Source organism: Phalaenopsis equestris, unplaced genomic scaffold (assembly GCF_001263595.1).
Source record: "Phalaenopsis equestris unplaced genomic scaffold, ASM126359v1 Scaffold000949, whole genome shotgun sequence".
Classification (NCBI taxonomy): domain Eukaryota; kingdom Viridiplantae; phylum Streptophyta; class Magnoliopsida; order Asparagales; family Orchidaceae; genus Phalaenopsis; species Phalaenopsis equestris.
Window position 1 is genome coordinate 586478 of NW_018165388.1, and position 25547 is coordinate 612024.

The 25547-nt window shown below is 33.1% G+C and overlaps 1 protein-coding gene across 2 annotated transcripts; it reads right to left on the reverse strand.

The window, feature by feature from the left end:
• Window positions 1-9323: 9323 nt before the first annotated feature.
• Window positions 9324-17556, reverse strand: LOC110032470 (probable serine/threonine-protein kinase PBL5). Of its 2 annotated transcripts, none has more exons than XM_020736114.1 (12): window positions 17052-17556; window positions 16893-16966; window positions 16679-16782; window positions 16474-16580; window positions 16281-16388; window positions 15690-16172; window positions 15337-15585; window positions 15091-15257; window positions 14932-15011; window positions 14702-14849; window positions 9875-10024; window positions 9324-9728 (listed from the first exon to the last, which is right to left on the reverse strand). In XM_020736114.1, the coding sequence occupies exons 1-12, from the start codon at window positions 17230-17232 to the stop codon at window positions 9489-9491; spliced, it is 2091 nt and encodes a 696-aa protein (XP_020591773.1). In that variant the 5' UTR covers window positions 17233-17556; the 3' UTR covers window positions 9324-9488. The 2 variants fall into 2 exon arrangements, with proteins under 2 accessions (XP_020591773.1, XP_020591772.1); XM_020736113.1 differs by having other exon boundaries at window positions 16679-16800.
• Between the last annotated feature and the right edge of the window lie 7991 nt (window positions 17557-25547).

Below are 25547 nucleotides of genomic sequence, written 5' to 3' on the forward strand. Positions count from 1 at the left end.
GATTTCAATTGACTTTCTGTGAATTTCCTAGCAAATTTGTCATTTCCAATTTAAACCTTCCCCATAGGATCGATACTTGGGGCTTAAATAGAAAGTCCATTATTACTTGATAATGATATGTATACTTACGTATAATCCAAATATTAATTGATTATATTTAATTAAATTTTACACAATCTATCGCAACAAAAAAAGTCGAATCAATAATGTGATCTTTAAATGAAAATACACATCACTTAAACTAAAATCTTAACCTTCACAAAATTCCCCATTATGATTGTTGAGGGCTTGGTAGTGACCTAGACTCGATATCTAAGCTTAATCAATTTGATTTAGAAGATAATTGGATTGATAATTAATATCTTTAAAGTCTCCAAATCCAATTTTACTTGTGGGCACCACAATCTTAAATAACTCAAACTTTCCTTAGGGGCACTCACTCACATAACTCTTAAATGAAACATCAATTGATTAATCGAGTACACTATCCTTGGGAAAATTAAATTGTTAAGCTTCACTGAGCAATGGTGTAGTCAAACTTCAACCTAGGATGATTGATGGTACAATATGATAAGTTCAAAATGAACTCGAAATAATTCAAGAGAGCCTCAAAGTAGTTCAGGGTTATATTCCAAGCACTTTGGAATCTTTTGGATGTTTTGAAGGTCAAATTGAACTTATCGTGTTTTGTCCTAAAATCATCTACTAGAATCTTCTGATATTCAACTAAATCATAACGTAGATAACATTGGATTTGGTAGCTAAACCTTCATCTACTCATGCAATTTAAATTCCTTGCAACATTATATACATGCCTTACAAGTACTGACCTTTTAGGAGGTGGAAATGAGAAGACTCGTCAGGTACACTTTTACAGTTTATAGTATCGTTTTCTCTTTTACTTTACGCACTGTGCTTTCATGCTTACAAACTTGCATGTTAAACAACGATGCCACCCTGTATGAAAACCAAAACTAATAGGATAGTCGTAAAACCAAAACTAAAATCAATCAAGATAAAATTCACCGCCACAACATTCAAAATATAAGACAACTCAAAATTTAATCACAAATATCACAAAAACCACAATTGCAACTAAATTAAGACGTCTCTATCGGATGATCGGGAATCCCTCGGAGGAGATAACCTACGGTTGCTAACGAGACTTCCCACTGTCTAAAAAAAATATGGAACTCATTAAATTGAGTTTAGTAAATTCATTAGGACTAAGTAAATCTAATAAAAAATAGTGGTACCGGAACGAGGGAACCGTAGGATCCTAACTAGTGTTGCTCTAATCAACTTTAACATCCCCCATAATATTTAAATAACTATAACCATAGGGAGATCTGATTTGACATCATAACCTGACAACCTAGAAAGCTTAAACTCGCCACAACGATGAGCTTGGAGCTAGCATGGTGGGCAGAGTGGCCATCTTCAACAACAAAACATGTCTTCCCCAGCTAAACTATTTTCCTTCCTTAGAATTAAGCAACCAAGCCATAGGATTTCAAGGTTGTCTGCTTATGCAACATAAATCCTCACCTCATTTTTAGGCCTTTGTACAACTCTGCTATACAATCTAAGCCCTAACTCGTCTTAGGATTCCGAGGTTGTCGTCTGTTACGACTAAAACCCTCACATCTTCCAGGCTATTTGTATGATCGTTTCACACGAATGTAAGCCCTAACAAATAAAATTAGTAGGATAGAACACATAAATATTTCTTCTTAAAACTAAAACCAAACAACTGAAGCCAAAAAATAAGATAGACGGGAAAGTCACCGAGGTTCTCCTCCGGATCTATGATATCCATAGTATATCCGCTAGCTCTTCCTCCTTTAGATTCTACAATAAAATGTTTCAAATTTGAGTTATTCTCATTTCACACCTCTTTGCCTGATTTCGTTGAAAATTCCTATCCTTTTAAACTTCTTGAAGATAATATTTCCTAATTTTTATTGAGAGTTTTCATAGGTGACTTCGGTCATTTAAGATGTAATTAACTATAGGGGCTTGCCCTTATAGGAAGTTTGTTTGAACCCAGCTTAATATAAACTATATTTAATTCTTCGTATTAGATAAAGGAACTTGTTGGCAAATAAAATGGTTTCGCAGACCAAACGGACGTCGTATATTTCTTATTTTATTTGATCGAGTCTCATCCTCAAATCTTGTGTTTATCCTTCGGGATAGATATAGGGTTTGAGGTATAGTGTTCTTTCATTTAAACTATGAAAAATATGGGGCCAGTTTGATTTCATATTTTTTCTAAAACTTATATATATATATATATATGTAAATTAAAACATCCTTCAAAAACGGGCGACGTGATTTTGATTCTGGAGGCCGACAGCTTCCAACGGGCAACTCCACAACCTAAAATAATGCCAACAACATCTAAGCTCATTAGTTCTCTCACTGATTGCTTTCTGGGTCTTGAAAATATTATGAAATCTTGGAGAAGGAATGAGAAGAATAAAGACTTCAAAAGCTCTCAGAATGTTATCACACCAATGGTTAAAACAATCCTAGTGTTGAGCCAAGCTGCTACATATTACACCCGGAAGCTCTACTCCATGTTTGAGGAAGAGTTACGGCATGGGCTATGTGGATTAACTGTTGATTTCTCAGTTGATAGTCCATCTGAATTCTATATTAGGAATTTGGATAATTGGGACACGAGTAAAGCATGGATTCTTACATTTAACGGAGTTAATTGCGAGATCACCTGCAGTTGCAAGAAATTTGAAATGATGGGGTTGCTTTGCGCTCACTCTCTGTGCGTTCTTAATGCGATAAATTTAACAAAGATTCTCAAGAAATATTTGTTATTGAGATGGTCTGCTAAGGCAAAAAAAACATCTATAATAGTTTTGGATACAAATGTATAAAGGACTCTCAAATGTCCGACAGAACTTCCAGTGGATTCCTATTTTGGTCACACGCTCAGAAGTTTGCCTACCAACTAATTAATAAAGCAGAAGGAAATGAACGTGCCGAGACATATATGTTGAAATCATTAAAAACGATATTTATAGGTGTTGAGGACATATTAGATGGGAAGGATCCTAAACCAAATAAAAAAAACTAAAAAAAGGAAATCATATAACAGAGAGTACAATGTGAATGATCCATGTGAGAATGATCCCGCAAAAATGAGACCTAAAGGTATATCCAATGTTAGGTTGAAAGGATATTGGGAAAAAAACAAGAGAGCTAAGAGTACATATTTCTACATTCCTTATATTTATTATTCTACGCGGCATTAATTTTCTCTAACTTCAACCACTGTATACAAGAAAGGATCAAGAAGTATACACGAGCCAAGAACCACAGATTCATTACGACGAAAATATGATTGCAGTGTCGCATTCTCTGAGTTAGGTATGAAACTGAAATCCCACACACTATTCTGGTTTTACATTAAAATATGGTCATTAACATTCATTTCTATTTACAACAAGAAAATGTCACACCAAAATGTCACACCGGAAACATACACCTCAATTCTGATGCATTCCATTAGTGAGATCTAAGCCACTTGAGACGAACCCCATCGATACTTGATTTGCAAGAAGAAGACAGTAGATTTATATGTAATATAACCTTTTTATTAACAGAATAATGAACGTTTACATTATGATTGTTTTGATATGTTTGTTATACGTATTGTATTATATAAATCTGTGATGAATCTATTGTAAGAAACCTAGAAATAATCATGTAGTAATTCTGTAATAGTACCTCAGCATTAATCTAGCAATAATCTGGCCAAATACTCATCCCCAATAATAAACCAACAATAACCTGGCCAAAAACTTAGGAAAAAACCCAACAATAACCCAACAATAACAAAGCAATAACCCATCAATAACCCAATAATAATCCAACAATAATCTGTTCATAACTCGCAGTAATCCCTAAGTAGCAAAGAAATAACCTAACAATAACCCATCTATAACCTGGTAATTAGGGGAACGTCACTTGGGCTATTTTTAGGTTATAGTTGGGTTGTTGGTAGGTTATCTACCAATATCTCATCAATAAACTAGCGAAACCCCAACAATAACTAAGAATAACCTGAAAATAATTTAGCTATACCATGGTGATAACTTAGGCTCTTTTCAGGTTATTTCTAGGGTATTTTCAGTTTATTGCTAGGTTATTTTCAGGTTATTTCTATGTTCTTTTCAGATTATTGCTAGGGTATTTTCAGGTTATTGCTAGGTTATTTTCAGGTTATTTTGAATGGTATTTTCAGATTATTGTCAGGGTTTTTTCAGGTTATTGCTAGGTTATTTCTATGATATTTTCACCTTATTGCTAGGGTATTTTCAGGTTATTTCTATGGTATTTTCAGATTAGTGCCAGTGTATTTTCGGCTTTGTGCATAAGTTCGCAAATACAAAGTCATATGCAATAATAGTTTAGTGCAACAAAACAGACAATCATACAGACATTAACCAAAGAATTCAATCATATTTATCATCTGAATAATATTTATCATCTTGAATAATTCATATAATTTACAAAATCAAATCAATCATATTTATCAACATGTTACTATCAGCATTTCAAACATATTTGCAAAAAAGTATAGCCATACAAATAACATCCAAATAATTTATATCTACAAATTTCATATGCAAGCTCTGCCCTAAACCTAGGCATATTAGCCTGCCAGTTCTGTTTATCTTTCCAATTAATTATGTCTTTTTGTACAATTGTTTTCATATATTTACAAACAAAAATACTGCAGTCAACACTATTGTTTTGTGTCGGAAGTTCTCTGGTCATGGTAACAACCCATTTAGTCGGATCATTGATGAAAGCTTCCCCGAGATCCTTATGAAGATGTTAATCTGGTAATAGAGATGATCGTTTAAATCATTGAAAGCATAAACAAAGAAAAAAGTTGCTTACATAATAAATGAACTAAGGCTTAGTTTGCTTACCACGTCGCAGGTAACTCCCAAATGCATTTTATTAGGCAATGAGTCAAAGAATCTCCATTTGTGTTCCTTCTCATTCCCAACAAGTAGAGTATAATGACTATTATTAATTATTGGAACTAAAATGACATCTGCTCAAGCTACAACATCCATTGTTACGTGGGCAACAATATCTCGCAATGGATGGTTTTTGTACATCTGCATAGTTCCAATAAATTTAAATGAGTTTATAAGTTTAACAAGAGCATGAATTGCTACAATTGATGGGATTGTTGATGCTTACCCAGTGTGTTGGAGAGACGTATAAAAAGGGTCTAAAAGAATTGGGTGACTGACGACCTCTATTTTCCAATCCAATGACAAACATATCAATATGTTATGTGCTCACTTCTTGATTATTCCAAAGAAATTCAATGCACATTCGACTTATATGAATATGGGTCATAGCAATTATTATGTCATCTCTGCATTTTGATGAAATAATTTTTATTAGATTTAATACAGGACTGAGGCAGTAGACAAACAAAGGATTATGAGTTTACTTACCTAGCTTGGTATTTCTTCAAGCAGGTATCTATGACCTTTTTGTATGTGTGAGGGTATGAGTTCTATGCCAGGGAACTCTATGGTTGAAGTGTCCACAACTGAATGTGTTGCATGAACTACACAAGGGAGGGCACCTTTGAATACAACAATTGGTCCCTGTTGTTCCTCCTGCTTTTCTTCAGCCACTTCTGTTGTATTGATCTTCGCATCCTGTTCCCCAGCTTCATCGATCTCAGGAGTGGTTGGGTAATCAGCAATTCTTCTTCTGTCATTATTGGTAATGCTTTTGTTTTCTTTCTCTTTACTACAATGAATGGGAAAACTACTGCCCTCTTTTTTCTGGTGCCTCTAGACTTAATCATTCAGATTAAGTTACCAAGATGGTCTTCATGGATGCCTTCCTTTCCATGTTCCCCGTCACTTTTATTTATTTCTTCCCCTATTTCAATATCAGCTGCAGCTTCATCAAATGCAGCCATTCTCCCTATCAGTTGTTCTTCCCCTGCTTCCTCCATATAAGCAGGTGGTTGTTCTTCCATTGCTGGGCTTTCTTTCTTCCCATCAATTTCAGAACCAACAGGAGATTTCATGTAAACTTTATTTAATCTTTTTTTTTTATTTCTTGATGTCGTTCTTCACCTCCACTATCGTATACTCTATTTTATCTTATATGTTATTTACAAAATCTTTGAATTGAAATAAAAATTTTTGTTCCTCCCTGAGAATTCGACAGATCTCTACTAAACCCATATTGGCCCCTGAATATCTCTCTGAATGCGTAGGTTGCAGGATGCTGCGACTAGGGACAAAAGGGATAGCAATGTCAGAATCTGGTGTCAGTAGTTCAGAGTGAGTTTCGAGTTCTGGAATGGACTTTGCAGGAGAAGAGATCCAGTCAACTCGAGGGGCAAGTAAACTGTGCTCGCCATCTCTTAAATCAACAAATGAATCTAGAACCTGCAAGTAAATTCAGTAAAACAAATAACTAAATGATATAAATTACCAAACATAACCCTAAACTTATAACAGAAATTAATATTATTCACATGTACAGTAGTCATCCTCTGAAAGACTAAATGGATCCTTGCAAGGTTCCAGCCTGTATTTATTGGCCACCTCGACATGCGATGTCTGGCGTCAGGAACAGTCGGGGCTATCACGACTGTGCACTCAAAAATCACAGCTGCGGAAACAAAAATAAATCAGGGATTCATATTACCCAAATAAGAAAAAAAAATAATTCTTGACTGGGGTTGGATAATTGACTAACGGTTAGAAGAAAAACAAATTCGTGCATGTATCCCAATGGCTGACCCGTCATTATTTTGATGACGCGGGCATTGACTTGCTCAATGAGGTGGTCACATACCTTTATAACCCAATTAAATGAAGAAAAAGTATCTAAATTCTCAGCAAATGAATAGAGCCCTGTGGGTACACTAAAATTGCTGGTATGAAAGAATAAATTAGACAACAAAAAATTTAATAATAAGTTCATTAAGTGAAGTGGATGACTCTCCGAGTGACCCCTTCAGTAGTTCACTCTTTGTCTGCCTGGCATCCACACCACTAACGGGTTTTTTGTCCCAAGTTGTTGTAGGTCCTCTGTTGGGCATGTCAATTAACAAAGCAACTTGGTTTGCATCAAAACTGAGCTCCTTCCCCTCCATTCTGAATGCCAATCTATCCATATCCCTCCCAACAATTCAATATGTGCATAGTTAGGATGTGATCTTGAGGATAGGGGAGAGTTCAAAAAACTGATTCAGCTTCAATTTTCCCATAATTGACTATGTCTCCTGAGAGACAATCGGTCGAACCTTGTCCAACACTTCTCTAACTGTTGATGGACGACGTCTATAATTCATAGACTGTTTGTTTATCAACCTACATAACATAAAATACATTTTATTAATACTGACAATAACTCATCAATCAGTCAAGAATAACAGAATAATAAATAATAACCAACAACTGCATCAACTGCATGGATATTCCCTAAATCAATAATAACTCAATATTAACTGATTAATAACGTAAGAGTAACATGAGATTACACTTTTAACTAATCCTTGAATAACCAAAAAATAACCTAAAAATAACATACGAATAACCGACGAATAAACTACTGAGAACCGACGAGTAACCTAAAAATAACCCACGAATAACCTAAAAATAACCTAAAAATATTCTACGAATAATCTAAAAATAACCCACGAATAACCTAAAAAACCTAAAAATAATCGGCGAATAAATTGCGAAAAATCAACGAATAACCTAAAAATAATCCACGAATAAACTAAAAATAAACGGGCAATAAACTGCGGAAAAACCGATGAATAACCTAAAAATAACCCACGAATAACCTAAAAATAACCAAAAAATAATCGGGGAATAAACTGCGGAAAAACCGACAAATAACCTAAAAATAATCCACGAATAACCTAAAAATAACCGAACAATAAACCAACAATAACCCGACAAATAACCTATAAATAACCCACGAATAACCTAAAAATAACACGCGAATAAACAAATGGTTGCCAATAAATACTAAACTTTGGAGTAACACAAGAATAATCCAATAATAATCTAACAATAACCCATGAATAAATTCCCTAAAAAACCATGAATAACCCAGAAATAAGCTAAAAATACCTTCCAAAACCTTCAACACTAAACTGTATATCTTCTAAGATAACTAAACAACAAAGCATAACTTATAATCCGAAAAAAATAACAGGAAAAAAAAATGACACTTACCAAGACAAGTTTTCCCCTTCAATGCCCTCCTTCATCCTCTTCGCCTTCTTCTTTCTCTATTCTTTGACTTCGTCGGTTGTTCAACGTCTGTCCGCTCCGTCTCTTCTGATTGTGTTCTTGTCGGCTCTTCGACCTGCGTACTTTTCGGATCATCTAACTCCATCGTGTTACGACTTCGAAGCTATCAAACGAAGGAAATGTGAAACCCTAGCAGAGGCAGAGCGAACGAAGAAAACCCTAACCCTAGCAGAAAAATTCCTAAAATATATTTTCGAAACGTATTTCTCGACACTCTAAAAGGCGGGATACTCGAAAAGGCACGGGGACATCGAGCACGATTGGTCTTCAGCACGACATTGTTTTTTTTTATTACGTGGAAATGAGGGACCCGCATTTCCACGTGGCCAAATTTAAATGGACTGCGGACGTAGAGAACCGTCCAATGTTCTGAGGGAAAAATTCGCCCATTCTCGGAGGCAAGAATTTCTCACTCCTGAGGTTCACTTCAGTTATTTCTTCTGTCTCTTGAATTGGACCCGGAGTTTTGTCTGCTGGAATGACGGTTGGCTCTTCTTACGCTGTCTCTGAGTCTGATAATTCTATATCGATCACGATCGGTGTCCCTTAGAATTCGAGGACAGGTGCAAATTAAGTGCAATATCGTTTCATAACTAGAGATGTTCTGCAACATTACATTAGAAGGCAAATAAAGATTTACTGATCTGCAGCAATCCTTGTAAATGGAAATCATTTCTGTACATTATTATTATTATTTTATAATACTTGTATGCCATTTGCTGCCACTCAAATAGCTCTTAATGTAACACATCATACAGAATTTCCTTTAGCATAAGAACCTATTCCAATAATTGCAGTAAGAAATTTGCTGAGTTAAAGGCTTGCTGAATAAAGCCACAAGGGTTATATACATCTTCAACCAATTAAATAACTGCCTTAAAGAGCAATTGAAGACAACAGTCACTAAAATTCTCTTAATTCACCTCTCCAACGAAAAGAAAATTTAAAAAAAAAAAAAAAAAAAAAAAAAAAGCAGAAGAGATGTATCCCGTTTCTCATTTGAGTACTGTTTAAAAAATTTAAAAATAAAGAGTAAATGACATGAAATAAAATACCTGGAGCCTATAACAAGTATAAAAAACTACAAAAAGTAGAGGAACCAAATCTATATGGAATTAGTCAATATAGGCTGGATGACCATATCTATCTCCCAAGCAAGTAATCCTCCACAGAAGTTCCATCAGTTGTAAAAGCCGGTAAAAGCTCATTACTGCTTGCAGAAGGAGAATCAACCTCTGAATTCAGCATAAGTACGCTTTCATGAGACTTAATATCAGGAATCAAATATGGATCATCATCTTGTAAGTTGTAAGAGTTTTCAGAGGAATCAAACTGTGATTTTGCCTGCACCAAAGCTTTGTCTCCATGCAGAAGCTTCAATACCTATCACAAGGAGAAATATATGCTGGTCAAGTTAAATAATTATTAGATGGATTCAATTTTTGTAGCCTATTGTTCTTGCTTTTTTCTGAGCCACACAATATCTCAAACAAAGCTCAAATAAAAAAAATGGGAATAAGGGATTATACACATGGCATTGTGGGTCGAGATTGGGAATCCCTATTGAGGCAAAGAGAGGCAGCAAGAACCATCCACTCCATTTGTTCAATATTGTATTCACCTTCCAATCTTGGATCCACCAATCCTTGAAAGTTCCCACTTCTAAGGATTGGCATAGCCTGTCATCAAATTCAATTTAGACTGGAGAAGTAATTGGATTTTGGAAAGACACCACAAAATTATTAGTAATGCCAACTAGCTTTTTCATATGGTTTGTCATTTGGTTAGAATTTGAGAACAAATTCTGTTGTCCTTGGATAAAAAAGTTTACAGTGCAATATATGTTTTGTGTTGGGAGATTTAAATTGCGGAAAAAATTCGAGAGATATGACACAAAGCTTTGAACAAAAGCACACTAAAAAAAATCACATAAGACACATGATTTAATGTGAAAAAATTCGAGAACAAGATAAAATCACGGAGTCATACCACACCTAAAAATCCAATACGAAAAGTGAGGAAAATCGCACAAATTACGCCACACTCAAGCTTCTCTACATTTTTTGAAACTTCAAGCCTCTCCTAGCATCTCATTTTCGCAAGAGAAAATTGAAATCTATTGGTTTCTTGAAATGAGAAAGAGGAGAAAACTTAAGATAATTGTGTGGATTGAAGAGAAAATTAAAACCGGAAAATTAGAACCACACACCTTTTGTGTAGCCTTACAATATTTAAACTTGAAGCTAATAACAAACTTCCAAGAAAAAGACCTAAAAATCAGTCAAGAAAATAACATGAAACAAAATCAAGAAAAATAGCAACCAACTCCTAAGATTAAGGAACAAACTTGACTCAATTAAACCTAGACTCAATAAACAATCCTAAGCATGTATTCCAACACTCATCCTTGCTTTAGGAGCTGCGAACACCAAATTTCTGTCTCAAAAACTCAAACTTGCTTATTAAAAGTGACTTCGTCAACAAATCTACCAACTGATCTTCAGATTTGCAGTAAACCAGAGTCACAAATTCTTCTTTCTGCACTTCTCTTAGAAAAGATAACTTGATGTTGAAATGCTTAGTTTTCCCATGAAACACAGGATTATGGGAAATGAAAATGACAGCTTGGTTGTCAACAAAAATCTCAGTGCTTTCTTTCTGCTCCAGATTGAGATCCAATAAAATTTTTCTTAGCATATTGTCATTCTTCCTCTTGGGAGAATCATCATCCAAGTCGTCAGAGAAAGGGGAGTTTAGCAGCTTCCCAGGGAGCAGTGAATTGTAATCTGATTTAAGAGAGCACGTCCTCTCAACTACTCTGTCATTGTTTCCTGGTGTAAGAACTGTTGCAGCTGCTTCAGCTGCCTTTCTCAATTTATCTGACTGCACCCTAAGCCTCCTCAGCTCAACCTCCATCTTTGATTTCACTGCCTGAGCAGCCTCAAGCTGCTCCAAAACCTTTGTTGCCTTCTTGTTATTCTTTCTAGCCTCCCTATTGACAGCACCTAGTCTCATCAGTACTTCTTGTTCTGCAGTTTTTGCTCTCTCAGCATCCAATATAGCTGCAGCATAATTCTCCTGATGCTCCCTGTCTCTCTTGAGCTCCGATTTTAACTGTTCATTCTCATCCATAATGCTTTGTAGTTGTGTCTCCTTATCCAAGAGGTTTGCTTTCAGATCTGTGACTTCTGTAGTAGTCTTTATCTGCCTCATCTCCGAATTAAATTGGCTCGCCATTGCCTTATTCATTTCATCTTTCAATTCGTCATTCATTCACGACATGGCTGGGAGTTTTATTTCCATACTCAAAAGGCGAGCTTTCAACTCTAAAAGCTCTGCAGTTGTTTTCTGTAATGTTGACTCCAGTTCTAATTCCCTCAGCCCTGCAACATGCTCAACCATCTCAATTGTTGATTGAATCTTCATAGTGCTTTCAACTTGTTCCTCATGCATTGGATTGAGTGAAAAACTCCTCCCTACCATCTTAACTTCAAACATTTTTTGGCCTGTAGCATCCTCTATCACACAAGTCTTTTCCATGAACATCACTTTGAATCCCTTTTCTATTAATTGACCAATATTGAGAAAGTATTGATCAATATCTGGTACATAGAGAACATCGGTGATCAACTTGGTTCCTGAACAGCTTGCAATGGCTACAGTGCCCTTTCCTTTGACTGTAATTTATTCACCATTCCCAATTCTGACCTTCTTAGACTCGGTGCTCTTCAATTCCTTGAACAACTCATTGTCATGTGTTATATGATTAGTGCAGTCACTATCAATGAACCAATTTTCACTAGTTTCAGAACTCGTGGAGCAAATTGCAACAAAAAATTGTTCATCTTCTTTTTGATCTGTCACTTGTGCTTCATCTCCTTGCTGCTGATCTTTATTCTTGCAAATGACAACTTCATGTCCCATTTGATTGCACATGCTGCACTTTGCATCTGGTCTTCTCCAGCATTTGAAAGGAGGATGACCTTTCTTGCCACAATGTTGACATGGAGGGCAATCTTTTTTTACTCCTAATCTTTTATTTTTAGTTTTGATTCTGTTCTCAAGTACAGAGCTTTGTCCACTTGTAGCTTGAAACTTCTTATTCTTGGGCCACATATTCTTTTCATCATCTTGATGCTTGACTGGTAGAGCTCTTTCGACGGCTCCTTCCCTCATTACACGCCTCTGCTCTTGTGCTTGTAAAGCACTTAAGAGTTCTGTCAAAGCAATCAGATCTTTCGTGTTTTCTAACGTGGTGATGGTAGACTCAAATCTTTAAGGCACTGTTACAAGAATTTTCTGAAAAATCCTTGAATCTTCCAAAGAATAACCCAATAATTTGACACGATTTGCTATGTTGAGTAGTATGTCAGAGTAATCCTTTATGGTTTCAGTCTCCTTCATCTTCTGCAGTTGAAAGTCACGAACCAAGTTTAGCACCTGCATCCCTCGAATTCTTTTATCTCCTTCATACTCGGTTTTAAGATAATCTCAGATCCCCTTTGGCGTTTTCAACGATATGATACGAGTGAAGATCGTGGAGGAAACTGCAGCAAACAGGCAGGTTTTTGCCTTGGACTTTTTTATCTTCTTCTTTTTTTGTGCTTTAATTTTTGATACGGTGGGATTTTCAGGTAGAAGAGGAATGTCATAGGCTTCTTCCACTGCTTCCCAGAGATCCAAAGCTTCCAAGTACGTCTCCATGCGGACTGCCCAGGCCCAGTCCATGCGGACTGCCCAGATTCGGTAGTTGTCTCCGTCAAACACTGGTGGAGCAACTAAGGAAAAACTAGATTTGATCTCCATAACTACTCAAACTCGCACACAAATCTCTTAAGAAGAGAGCTTTGATACCAAATTGTTGGTTTATTGAAATGAGGAAGAGGAGAAAACTTAAGAGAATTGTTGTGGATTGAAGGAAAAATTAGAATCACACACCTTTTGTGTTGCCTTATAATATTTAAACTTGGAACTAATAACAAACTTAACCACAAAATTATTAGTAATGCCAACTAGCTTTTTCATATGGTTTGTCATTTGATTAGAATTTGAGAACAAATTCTGTTGTCCTTGGATAAAAAAAGTTTGCAGTGCAATATGTGTTGGAAGATTTAAATTGCGAAAAATAATTCGAGAGATCTGACACAAAGCTTTGAACAAAAGCACAAAAAAAAAAAAAATCACATAAGACACATGATTTAATGTGAAAAAATTTAAGAACAAGAAAAAATCACGAAGTCAAACCACACCTAAAAATCCACTATGAAAAAAAGTGAGGAGAATCGCACAAATTACACCACACTCAAGCTTCTCTACATTTTTTGAAACTTCAAGCCCCTCCTATCATCTCATTTTCACAAGAAAAAATTGAAATCCTTCAGACTACTATTAGCAAAACAGAAACTTTAAGTAAAAAACTGCCCAAAAATGATTACTTGCACAAGGGTGCCATGATAGTGGTGTCTGGGCTCTGCGATAGTGGCATTGGGGCTCTGCGATAGTGGCCTAGCATCGCTGCAATGTCGGGCTCTCAGTTCTGAAACTAGATTGGGCACGACGGTGCCGTCTTCTGAGAGCTTAGCCATACTAGCTCGATATTGGGGTGTTGCAGGTACGGCACGAAGGCACCATATAGGAAAATAATTTTCAGGGACAGTGCACGCCGCCCCTCCCCCCACAAACTCATCGTCAAGCTTGATCGGCAAAATTAAGGGTTTTGATTGAGCAATTGACAACACAATCAGATTCCACATCATAACATATTGAAATCATAAACATGAGAAAGTTTTTGGGAGATTTATGGTAGTAGCGGAGAGATTGAGCCAATAGGATAAGAACTTTTATTATTATTATTTATTTTTTTCCGCACATAAATATATATTTATTTCAGGATATTGTGGGTATTATGTTATGTGAGCCACCAGTCTCCACTTGTAACCCTCTCTTCTTTTTTTTTACACAGTGATAGCTTCTGCTCTGATCATAATTATTCCCATCTAAGAATTTTCACATAAACCTGTGGTATTATTATTGCTTCTTTTGCTGTGCATTGCATTGATTACATGGCACAAGTATTGGTATAACTAAACAGAAAATTAAACACTATCAGCCAACTATGTTGTAAAATGTGTGTTAATTTCTTCAAAATTGTTTGGCGATGACCGAATAGACACTGCTGAAAGGTTGTCAGACTTCCATTTTCAGGGACAAGAAATGTTTCCTACCATATAAATGCGAGGTAATACACAAAAGCAGCCCTGCACTTGAGTTTCAAAAGCTAATATACAGTTGTTGGGGAAGTCACATGTAACTCAGTAAAATGATTTTGGATTAGAAAAACAAGATGAAATACTTACCCACATTACTAAGCTTTGATCACCCTTAAGGCCATCAGAGCAGATAGGTTTCCTTCCTGAAATAAGTTCAAGAAGCACAACACCAAATGCATAAACATCCGTTTTTGTACTGATCTGTCCAAACATAAAATACTCAGGAGCCAAGTACCTGCAGCAAAGAACTGTTTGATAAAATAAAAATAAAAATTTTATTTACACAACCTCATCATAAAAGTAAAATAAATACTGACCCAAATGTCCCGGCAAGATAGCTGCATGATATGTGAGAAACTGAGCCTGTTGGGCGTCGAGCAAGTCCAAAATCCGAGAGCTAAGGCATTAAGCAAGAAGTGCATCAGCAGTATAACAAGAGTATAAAAATTGGCAGCACAATTATGATAATTGTTTACCATTGGTACAAAATCCTCAGATAATAGGATGTTTGATGATTTAACATCCATATGAATCACAGATTCAGCACCACCACGACCGTGCAGATAATCGAGTGCCTTGGCAACAGCAATAGAAATTTTATATCTATCACCCCAATGGAGCGCACAATTGCGCTCTTTGGAGCCTACAAAAATAGATAAATAAATAATCCAGATAAAATTTATCAAAATTTTAGTGAGTTCAAAAATCTGTTAATTTCATACCATGAAGGGCCTCTTCCAAGGAGCCCCTTGACATAAAATTGTAGATTAGTACCAATTTGTTGTCCCCCAAGCAAAAACCGAGCAAAGAAATGATGTTATTATGGTTCAAGGTGGTGATCACATCAATTTCTGAAATAAATTGTTGCAATGAATCTTTGGATGGCTTCAACACCTTTATAGCTAATTCTTTTCCATTTGGAAGTATGCCTTTATAAACCAGGCTACTTCCACCTTTTCCAATCAATCTATCTACAATGAGCAATATTGTTGAAAATTTAAAAATTATTCCACATATCTGAAAATATTTAGTTGCAACTTTTAGGGTGTTAGTTATAAATGGTATGGTGATTTACCAACTGAGAAGTTGCAAGTTGTTTGCATAAGCTCCGTATAACTAAACAATTTGCACCACAATGAACACTTCTCTTGCAAATATTCCATATTGATTCGGCCATTGCTCTCTTCAAGATGGAATGGGGATAAACTATCTTCCTTGTAAAGGCTACCAGCTGTGAATGTATCAGATCTTCTATGCTTACCAACTGAATGGTTTGGTGAATATGTTGATGACCGACCAGAAATCCACTTTGACAACTGAAACAAAGGAGTTCTAGACCCCTCCATGGATAAGGTCCTCCTATGGGTTAAGGTTGTCTTTCTAGAGATAGACCAGCTTGATCCCACCTCATCAGTAAGCCCTTGGGTGCCAAAAGTGATAGAAAAATTTGAGTTCATTGGAGCATCTGATTTAGATTCCAGCAGGCCTCCATCAACATTAGAATATTGTGTCCCAGAAACAGTGCCACAGACTGAGCATTTCTCCTCTAGCAAGTAATCTGAAATGATTTTACCATATTAAATAAATGATAGTGATAAAGCTCAAACCAGCATTGGAAACAGCAGCATTGCTATGAGGGAATGACCTATTATGATAAAAATGCTACCTTCCCGGCTTTTCATCTCCAACAAATATTCTAATGGTTCTCCTTTCTTCATGTGCAGTAGGAGAAATTTAGATGCTTTGCCATCGTGCCCAGCTAACCTCCTCGTCTCTGAATTTTATTAATGTTTGTAAAATTTAGAAAGAAAACGCAGTACTTTAAAACTGAGAAGACAAATCAAACCAATCTAACCAACCTACAGCCCCACTTCCAAAAACAATATTTCCACTGTTCACCGCAACAACGGAACAACCAGGGGCCAGTCTCTGAGCACAGTATTTAGGGATCGAAGTCAACGAAAATCTACATTTAAAAGTAAAAAGATTTAGAAGAGTTCGGCGAACTGAAAAAGAAGAAGAAAGGAAAAGCAGATAACTGAGAAAGAAACTGAGGAGAATCACCTAATTGCATTGCTGCTCTTGGATTCCCCAAGGATTAAATATGAGGCGGAGCAAGATTTGGCCTGGTGAACCAAAGTCCTGCGGACGGAGAAGCCTCTACAAAACTTTATAACCAAATCTATCTATTCACAATGAAAAAGAAAATGAGTGCTAGGAAATTCAAGGGATAGAAACGATTCAGAGCATAAAGTTGCCAACTTGAAGAAAAAGACACCTGTTTTAGGCGGCAGAAACCTTCGTATGCTTTGCGCATCGGCTCCAACTGGTCAAAGTATTGGTCCGCACGCACTGCCAAAGAAGAAAGAGTAACGAAGAGTTTTTTAGCGAAGAAAGCCAGTGAGAATTAGTAGTTTAGGGTGGAAATTAACAGTACCGGAAGGGTAGGACAAGCGGCGAACGTGAATGGCGATGACACGATCACCAGAGATGGCGAGGTTGACGAGAGTCCAGGTGAGTAGCTCTCTACTTTTGGAGTCTGTTCTGATGCCCAACACAATTGTTTTCCCAGCTTTCCTCTCATCATTCTCCTTTACTCTGATTTCTTCCCCTTCCATCCCCCCTACACTTGTGCGCGAAAACTAAGCATTTTCCTGTAGACTGGTTTGTTCTTTGCCGTGCTGGCTTTCTCTGCTAGAAGATCCGTCCCTGCTCGGGTACTTCACTGTTTCTCTCTCTCCCTCTCTCCCTCTCTCCCTCTCTGCTAGAAGATCCGTCCCAACACAATTGTTTTCCCAGCTTTCCTGTCATCATTCTCCTTTACTCTGACTTCTTCCCCTTCCATCCCCTACTCTTGTCCGCCAAAACTAAGCATTTTCCTGTAGACTGGTTTGTTGTTTGCCGGGTTAGCTTTCTCTGCTAGAAGAGCCGTCCCGAGCTACTTCACTATATCTCTCTCTCTCTCTCTCTTCTCTCTCTCTGAGTGAATTTTTTAATGAAACTTAAGCTTGCCTTTTTTTAATCAAGAAATAATTTTGACAGCATGGGCAAAATTAATATAAATACGGTATTAAAAAAAAAAGAAAACTTTAAGAAAATTTACATAGCATAGCTTTTTGAACTTCTAATTTTTTTGCATCTCATGCCTGAACAAAATTTACACCAAAAAATAAGGGGTTTTGTAGCAATCTCCAAAAATATATGCATCATGTGACCACAGTTTTGCAGCAAGAAAGGAGAACTATGTGCACATGCAACAAACACCTAAATTATGAGGAGCATCGGGCAAAAGTTTTCCATTTTCAAAGCTAGCTGCATCTCCATCATTGACATCTCACTACTCTTTATGGCGAGGAAAAGGCGTTTTCTAGCTTATTTTCAATTTTCTTCCCTCCATTTTGATCCTTCACTGGTTAATGTTCCACACAAACAAGAAATCAAACACTTCAATGTGTCTTTCTGTTGCAATCATGTCCTTGAGACATGAGGAAAATGGGCAAAATCTCATTGATGCTCACCAAATACGACAGAGAAGTCCTATGAAACCTACCTGACCAATTGAACTCTGCCACTAAAGTATTTAGTTTTAAATGAACTTAACAAATTTATAGACCATTTAAATCACACTGAGGTTAAAAAGTTTCCAAAGCCTATGATTGACATGCTTTGACTTAGTAGACAATTCCTTTGACTCTTTTTTGACCTTATACCAAACCAAATAATTTGAACAAATTTATTTTATTTAAAAATCTCAAAGGACTTGAATAGTTATCAAGCCCAAAAGTTGGGCCAATCAAACTCAAATTAGGTCACTTTGTGTAGTTAACCCAAACATGACCTATTAAGAGCATGTTAGGTCAAACTCACCTTATAACAATAAAATTAAATCTAAACTAAATTAAATAAAACCAATTATAATTTAAAATCAAATCAACCAATTGAATATCTCAAATATAATGTTGAATTGAGCTAGTAAGCCCATTGACCCACTTAAACTTGAAAGTGAGCTAATTAATTAAAGTACTCTAATTCAAAATTAAATAAAACAATATCAAACTAAATGACCCTTTAAACTAAGTAGAACTCAATTAATCTAAAGTTTAAACTAATTGAACTTAATTTTAGCTATTGTGCCCACTAGACACATTCAGCTCTGGCTGGTCAAATTGAACTAAATCAACAGAAAATTGAATCAATTAAAACTAAATATAATACAATCAATTTCTAAACAAAAACTAACATTATTAAACACAAAAATGTGAGGAAGTTTCTTTAAATTGTTATACTGCCTACTTAACTCATTTGATCTAATAGAATGATAATAGATAAGAGACTAATACAACCTAAATTAAATCAAATCGCTTAGACCTAAAACTTCTAAATCATTAATCAAACAAAATTGTAGGCTAATTGAGGTCTAAATAAATCTATTGGGCTATTTTATCCAATTTTGACCTAATTAGGTTGTGTTGAGTCAAAATTCAAAGTAAATTCAAATAAATCCAATTTAATATTTCCAAGAATTTTAAATAACTAACTTAATCTAAAAAAACTAATTGAAGCATTGAAGCTTAATTTGTTTAGTTTGGTCACTTGACCCAATTTGACTTGAATGATCCATATTAAACCTTGAAATTAAATTATAATAGAATTTAAAATAAAATTTAATCAAATAATAAATAAATATTTAAATTTTCAAAATTTTATAAAATATTATTGGGGAATTCCATAACTTTGAAAACAAATTCATCTAGTTCGGATATAATTAAATCATTTAAATCATATTTTAAAAATTAATTGAATTATCATAATCTACTAATTTAATAATTAAACACTTAAATTTATCAAGTTCATAATACATTAAACAAGCTACAAACATGGCAAATTGAAATGAGCCTTAAATCATATTTGAAAACATCATTGTATTTTAAATAATGTAATAATTTTTAGATTTTATGATATGAATATATTAAATAGTTCATAAAAGAGCAAAATTGATCTCTAGACCACTTAAATTCTTATAAAGATTTTAGGAAACCCTTCCAAGCCTTCTTGTATGGTTTCAAAATTATTTTTAAAATTATTTGAATTTAAATATTTCATAATTTAGACTAGAATATTAAATAAATTTATGAAATATAAAATAATTCAAAATTAAAACAAAATTTAAAGTGATGGGTTTTAAAGAATTTAGACTAGAGAATAACCTCACAATCTTTAAGGTATTTTTTTGTATTAATTTGAATTTTCTCTTCAAAATTATATAATTAATAATAATTAATTAGAGATATTTCAAAAAAAATCAAAACTATAAAATATTTATGATGATATTTCTTATTTTGTGAAATGGTGTTATAAGATTTTGAAGTCATTTAAACCTCAAACAACATCAAAATATGATTAAATTCTATAATTCAGTATACCATGAAGTAAGAAAAATTAAAATTAATTAAATTAAAAGATCCATAAATCACTTTAATTAGAAATTTAGGATGACTACTTGTTTTGTAAGTGATGTGTTCGTCTTATATTATGATCATGGAGCTAGGAATGGCGTAACAGGTTATTGTGGGCCCCGTTGTCCTAATACTCTATAAACTTAAAGTTAAAATTAAATAATAAAAAAATCTGAAAAAGCTAAAGTGAAAATAAAAAATATTATCAGCTTAAATTTAAATAATCTAATATTAAACTTTAAATCCTAAACTCGAAATATAATTTAAACCTGAAGGACCTAGTTTAGACACACCACACTAGCTTTACACACTAGATCTGTTTGTTAGGTTACTAGCCAAGATTTAGGTTATTTCATCTCTATGTGATGGTTGTATATTATATAGCATGATTAATGTGATGTTTGTGCATAGACTGGATGGTTGTTAATTATGCATTAGAGTGGATGCCAAACTAATACTTATTAGTCCTAATAATACTTTATGCATAAGATTGTGCATAAAAAATAAGGCACATACATACATAAATTAAAGCTAACAAATTTTCTTGCGAGTATTTATTACTCATGTCTATTTCATCAAGTATGATTTTGTACAACAAAGGGGCTTAACACCATCTAGTGCTTAGTTCATATGTATTACCTGCTTTGATTGTCTGTGTAAATAGTAAAGCATATATTTTAGGTTTAATTAAGGTTTTATTTTTTTGAATTTAAAATATAATTTGAATTTGATCTAGTTTTAGGACTTAGGAGATTATAATGAGTATAAATGAGATGCATGCTATGTTCATATTTTTTTATGCTTGGAGGACTCATACCAGGGTAATGGAATTGAATCGAGGAATGAAGAATGAGGAGATTAACATAGGTCAAGCTTTTTAGTTTTAGGCTAGGTTATATAAGGGCATGACCCAATTGCCTATATTTATCATTCTCTTGATGTGTATAGCAATACAAAACCAAATCAACATGTTTTACTATAAATTTGATTATTTGTTTTATTGTCTTTTGTGTTTACTTTTTGGTGAATTTAAAAATATCCATTTTTTATTTTATATTTTATATGATTGTGTGAGCTTGTAATTGAAGCCTAATTTATTCATTAGGCAAGCAAAATTAATTTTTTTACTAAAATTAATAACTTAAATCTAAAATTAATAATTCAATAAATTAAATTCAAATACCTTAGAGGTTAATCAATAAACTTTATTAGAAACTCTTAGGGACAATTGAAACATCCGCATATACATCATCATTTTTAAAGTTTCAACACTTCACCCATTGCACATAAGGGAGTATCTAGCTATTAGAAATAACTGCTCTTCATGAGAAAGACCGATGTGACATTGATTGGCTTATACCTATTAACTAATTATACATATATTAGTTACACACCTCTAAAAATTTGAAATAATTAATAAAGTATAAAATTAGAAATTGGTGCATTAGCTAATTGTATTACACATTAATTGTAGTCGGGTTGTTGATCTATAGAGCCATATTGTAAATCCCACTAATCTCCCAAATCTAAATAATAACCTAACATGTCTTGCATTTTATCATATTATGTGGTTCAAGCATGCTACCCTTTTTAGGTAGAATCATAAGTCCAAAAAATTTGAGCTTGGTTTCTATCCTCCATGGAACTAACATTTAAGTTCCATTGTATTATTTTAGATTAGGTTCGAGTTTCTTATTTTTATCATTAGCACTAAGTTTAGTTTAGATTCTAAGGCTTTGCATTCCTTCTTATTATATAATAAGTCCTCACCTCATAAATATTTTCATGATATTTATTCATCAAAATGTAAGCCTTAAATTTCTAATAAATGGAACAATTTGAAAAAAAGAATGAACTTCAATTTCAAAAATAGAAAACTCAGTATAGGATAATTGGAGTACTATTAAATTATTTTGTATCTAAGCACTTCTTACTTTTTATCCTTTAGATTTTGAAAGGAATTATTCTGGCTTGAATTATCTCAATTGATTTCCTTATAGGAATCATAAAAATATAAAATTTTAAATTCATAAAGACACAATCCACTAATTTAATAAATACTATGATTATGTTATCATATTCTAGGAGATAATTAACTACATGGGTTTGCTTTATAAGGAAATTTTATCATAAAATGAAAAGGACTCTCTCCTAATAGGGCAAGGAAAAAATCTCTAAAGAAGTAGACCCTAAGTCTTAAGATTCTTATTTCAGGATTAATCTATCAATGTATAGTATTTTCATCTTTTGAAAGTACGTCTTATTATCAATGCCATGTTTGATTAAAAAAAAGCTATATTTTAGCTATTGTATGGTTAATGTTCTGAATAAGCAGACATCAAAATGTTCCTAAAAATATTTGATACTTGACCCATATTTTACTTATTATATAAAGTGGTCGATGTGGTGAAGATAAAGTATGAAAATTTAAATTATTTAAAAGAGTAATTATTTGCACATTGAAGTTATATATATCCCCTCTCTTAAACACCCTATCACAATATTGTTTATTTCTTTATTATGATTATCAGTGCACTTAATCATATGATTGTTACTTTCAGACCTCTTAAGTCCTAATCAATGAATTTCCATCTGTAAATTTTTATAACCACTATTCAATTGGTTAAAGTTTTAAATCACATTTTAAAAATTATGAATGTAATAGATATTATTATTTAATTTTAGTTGTTAGTAAATTATATAGTTTAATAATCTATAAGCATGTTCAAAATCTCTTAGATATCATGATTATTTTCATTCACAAAACAAGCAAAAAATATAACATCAATTTTTTTTCTTTTTTAAAAAAATTGCATACATACCACATAATTCTTTTCTATTCACATATCTATCACCTAAAGTTCAATATTTACATTCATAATACATGGTCAAAAAATTCTTCTTGAAAAGTTGTATCACTTCTAAAAAGCTATCAATAGTTATATTCTTGAAGTGATGTCAAAGATGAGTGGCATAGATATAAATATAAAAGCTTAGGTGTTAGATTTGCAAATATATAAGAGTTGTGCGGTATGCATGAAAAGCGACCCTTATTATTATTATTTTTGTATTTTCAAGCCACTAAATGATCTTTATTTTGGTATTTTGTTAATACTTTTATAAATCTATGTAAATCATAAAGTATGATGGGTGGTGTAAGTAGACATAAAATAAAACTCACTTTTTCACTTAATGACATGACTTGATTGATGCATTGATAAATTTTATTTTTCTTTCACTCATAAGAGTATATAAGGAAAGATGGCAAGCATAAATATTTAACTTAAAAGAATAAGAGAAGGAAATGGCATCAAAGGATGATGGAGGGACAAGGAACTAAGAGTGGAAGAGGAAATGAGACAATGGTATAAGAAATAATGATGCTTTATAATGGACATAGCAAATTGTTCATCTAGTGAGCCTTAAATTAGTATTAAAATGTTTTATGATCATAAATACAATAAGGTCGAATTTAAAATTATTTATTTTAGGTGTGTGTGTGTGTGTGTGTGTGTGTGTGTGCGCGCGCGCGCGTGTGTTCTAATATTTTAGGATTAAATTTGGAATAGAGAATTTAAGTGTCAGGGACACTAAAAAATAACAAAAAAATACTAAAATAAGGCTAACAATTCAAGTCAGATAAGCTAGCATATGATAAACGTAACCTATGTTAGAGCACAAGTTAATTAAATTCATAACTAGCAAAAAAGAATTTAAGATCAGAGCTTCATCATAAGATAATATATTTATTTTTTTCTTTGAGTCATATACTTGTATGTGCTCAAAATATAGATGTTTTTAAGATAACTAATACACACACATATAAATGAAAAAAAATTAAAATAAAATATAGATAAATTAAACAAAATATATAGTATAAAGAAGATCCTATTATATGATTATACTCAATTAATCTTGGTACAATTTATTCAAAAATAGATATCATAATCACTAAAATTGATTTATAGATCAAATTATATGATACATATCATATTGAATGATATGCTTTATTTTTTATGATTATATATATTATCAATTTGCAAACATAAGATAGATCAAAATTTGAACTTAGCATATAATATAATGTTTATCGTACTATACATCAATATCATTATCTCTATATAATCAATAGTCCAAATAATCTTCATTAGATTAATTTAAACTTTGAATACATTATTTTATATAATGTCAATTGTACCATATGATAGGCTACTTAATTAACTCAATTAAGAACTTGACTTAACAAGATGATTTGATGTGAATTAATTCAAATAGATTGTACTAAATTAAGTAGATTATATTATATAATAGTGATCATAATCCATGATGTAGATCTTTTTATGTGATCAAAATCTAAATTTTAAATACAACATAAAAGTTATTAGCATATGCACTTAATATGAACATGATTTTTTTAATATCTTAAAAATGAAAGATATTTTATGCGCAACAGAGAAGATAAACAAAATATTTGTCTCATAAAAATATTTTGGTGCCTAAAGTGATAAAACTTTAATGGTAGTTTTGTTCTGTGAGAGCTTAGTAATAGTTATATTTATGGTTTTCTTATATCTTTTGAACTTCTAAAATTGGATTGTTTGCTATTTATGAGGTTTAGCTTTCGTACTTAAAAGAGATCTAAGATCATTAAGATTTTAGTGAAAATCTACAAAAAAAGCACTTGATTCATGTACATATACCATTAATATTGAACAACAACATAGTTGATTTCACATTTTTTTCTCCATTTTTTCATATTTTTACTTTAATTTTATTTTATATATCCTTTATCATCTTGATTTTCTTATTTATGAAATTGTTACATGGACGTTATTTTCCTTATAAGTTATTGATAAAATTTAAACTTTCATGTTATAGAAGTCTTTTGAGATATTTAAGAGATCAATCTTTTTATTTAACAAAATTGTGTGATGAAATAAGCTTGTGATTCATATACGTGCAACTAAAAATAATCTTAAATAGATATATAAAAACTTAGGAGGATAAACTTTTATCTCTAGTAACTTGCTTTGAATTTTTTTTTTAATGACAAAAAATATAATTGCAGTTATGTCCCAAGAAAAAAAAAATGTTAAAAGAAAATTTATCTCCTATGCATTCGCTTTTTGGGTTTGCCAAATCATTCACAAAATGTCCCACCTTATTTTATTTTTGTACCCAATTTTGCAATGCCTTTCTAATTTGGGAATGCATTGAAATGCATTGCAAAATTCATTGCAAATCAATGATGTGTATAAGACTTAGGTGATTTTATAAGTTAAATAAAACCTTATGAGCCAAAATTTTATCTTGAATTTGTAATAAAGTTGGGACACTATATGATGTACTATAAGATTTTATGCCATATATTATGTAAGCATCCATCACAAATTATATATTGAAAATGGGGCATATTGTGGTTGTGCAAAAAGTGATATGGCTATATTTTACAAAATATTTTTAATACATATAATTAC

Bases quoted from the DNA above. Each gene is read 5' to 3' on its own strand.
- LOC110032470 (XM_020736113.1), bottom strand. From the start codon at position 17,232: ATGGAAGGGGAAGAAATCAGAGTAAAGGAGAATGATGAGAGGAAAGCT. The intron at 15,012-15,090 runs GTAAACAATTAT...TTAATGCCTTAG, and splicing joins CTGAGGATTTTGTACCAATG to CTCTCGGATTTTGGACTTGC. The intron at 9,729-9,874 runs GTATAATCCCTT...TCCTTGTGATAG, and splicing joins CTCGACCCACAATGCCATGT to GTATTGAAGCTTCTGCATGG.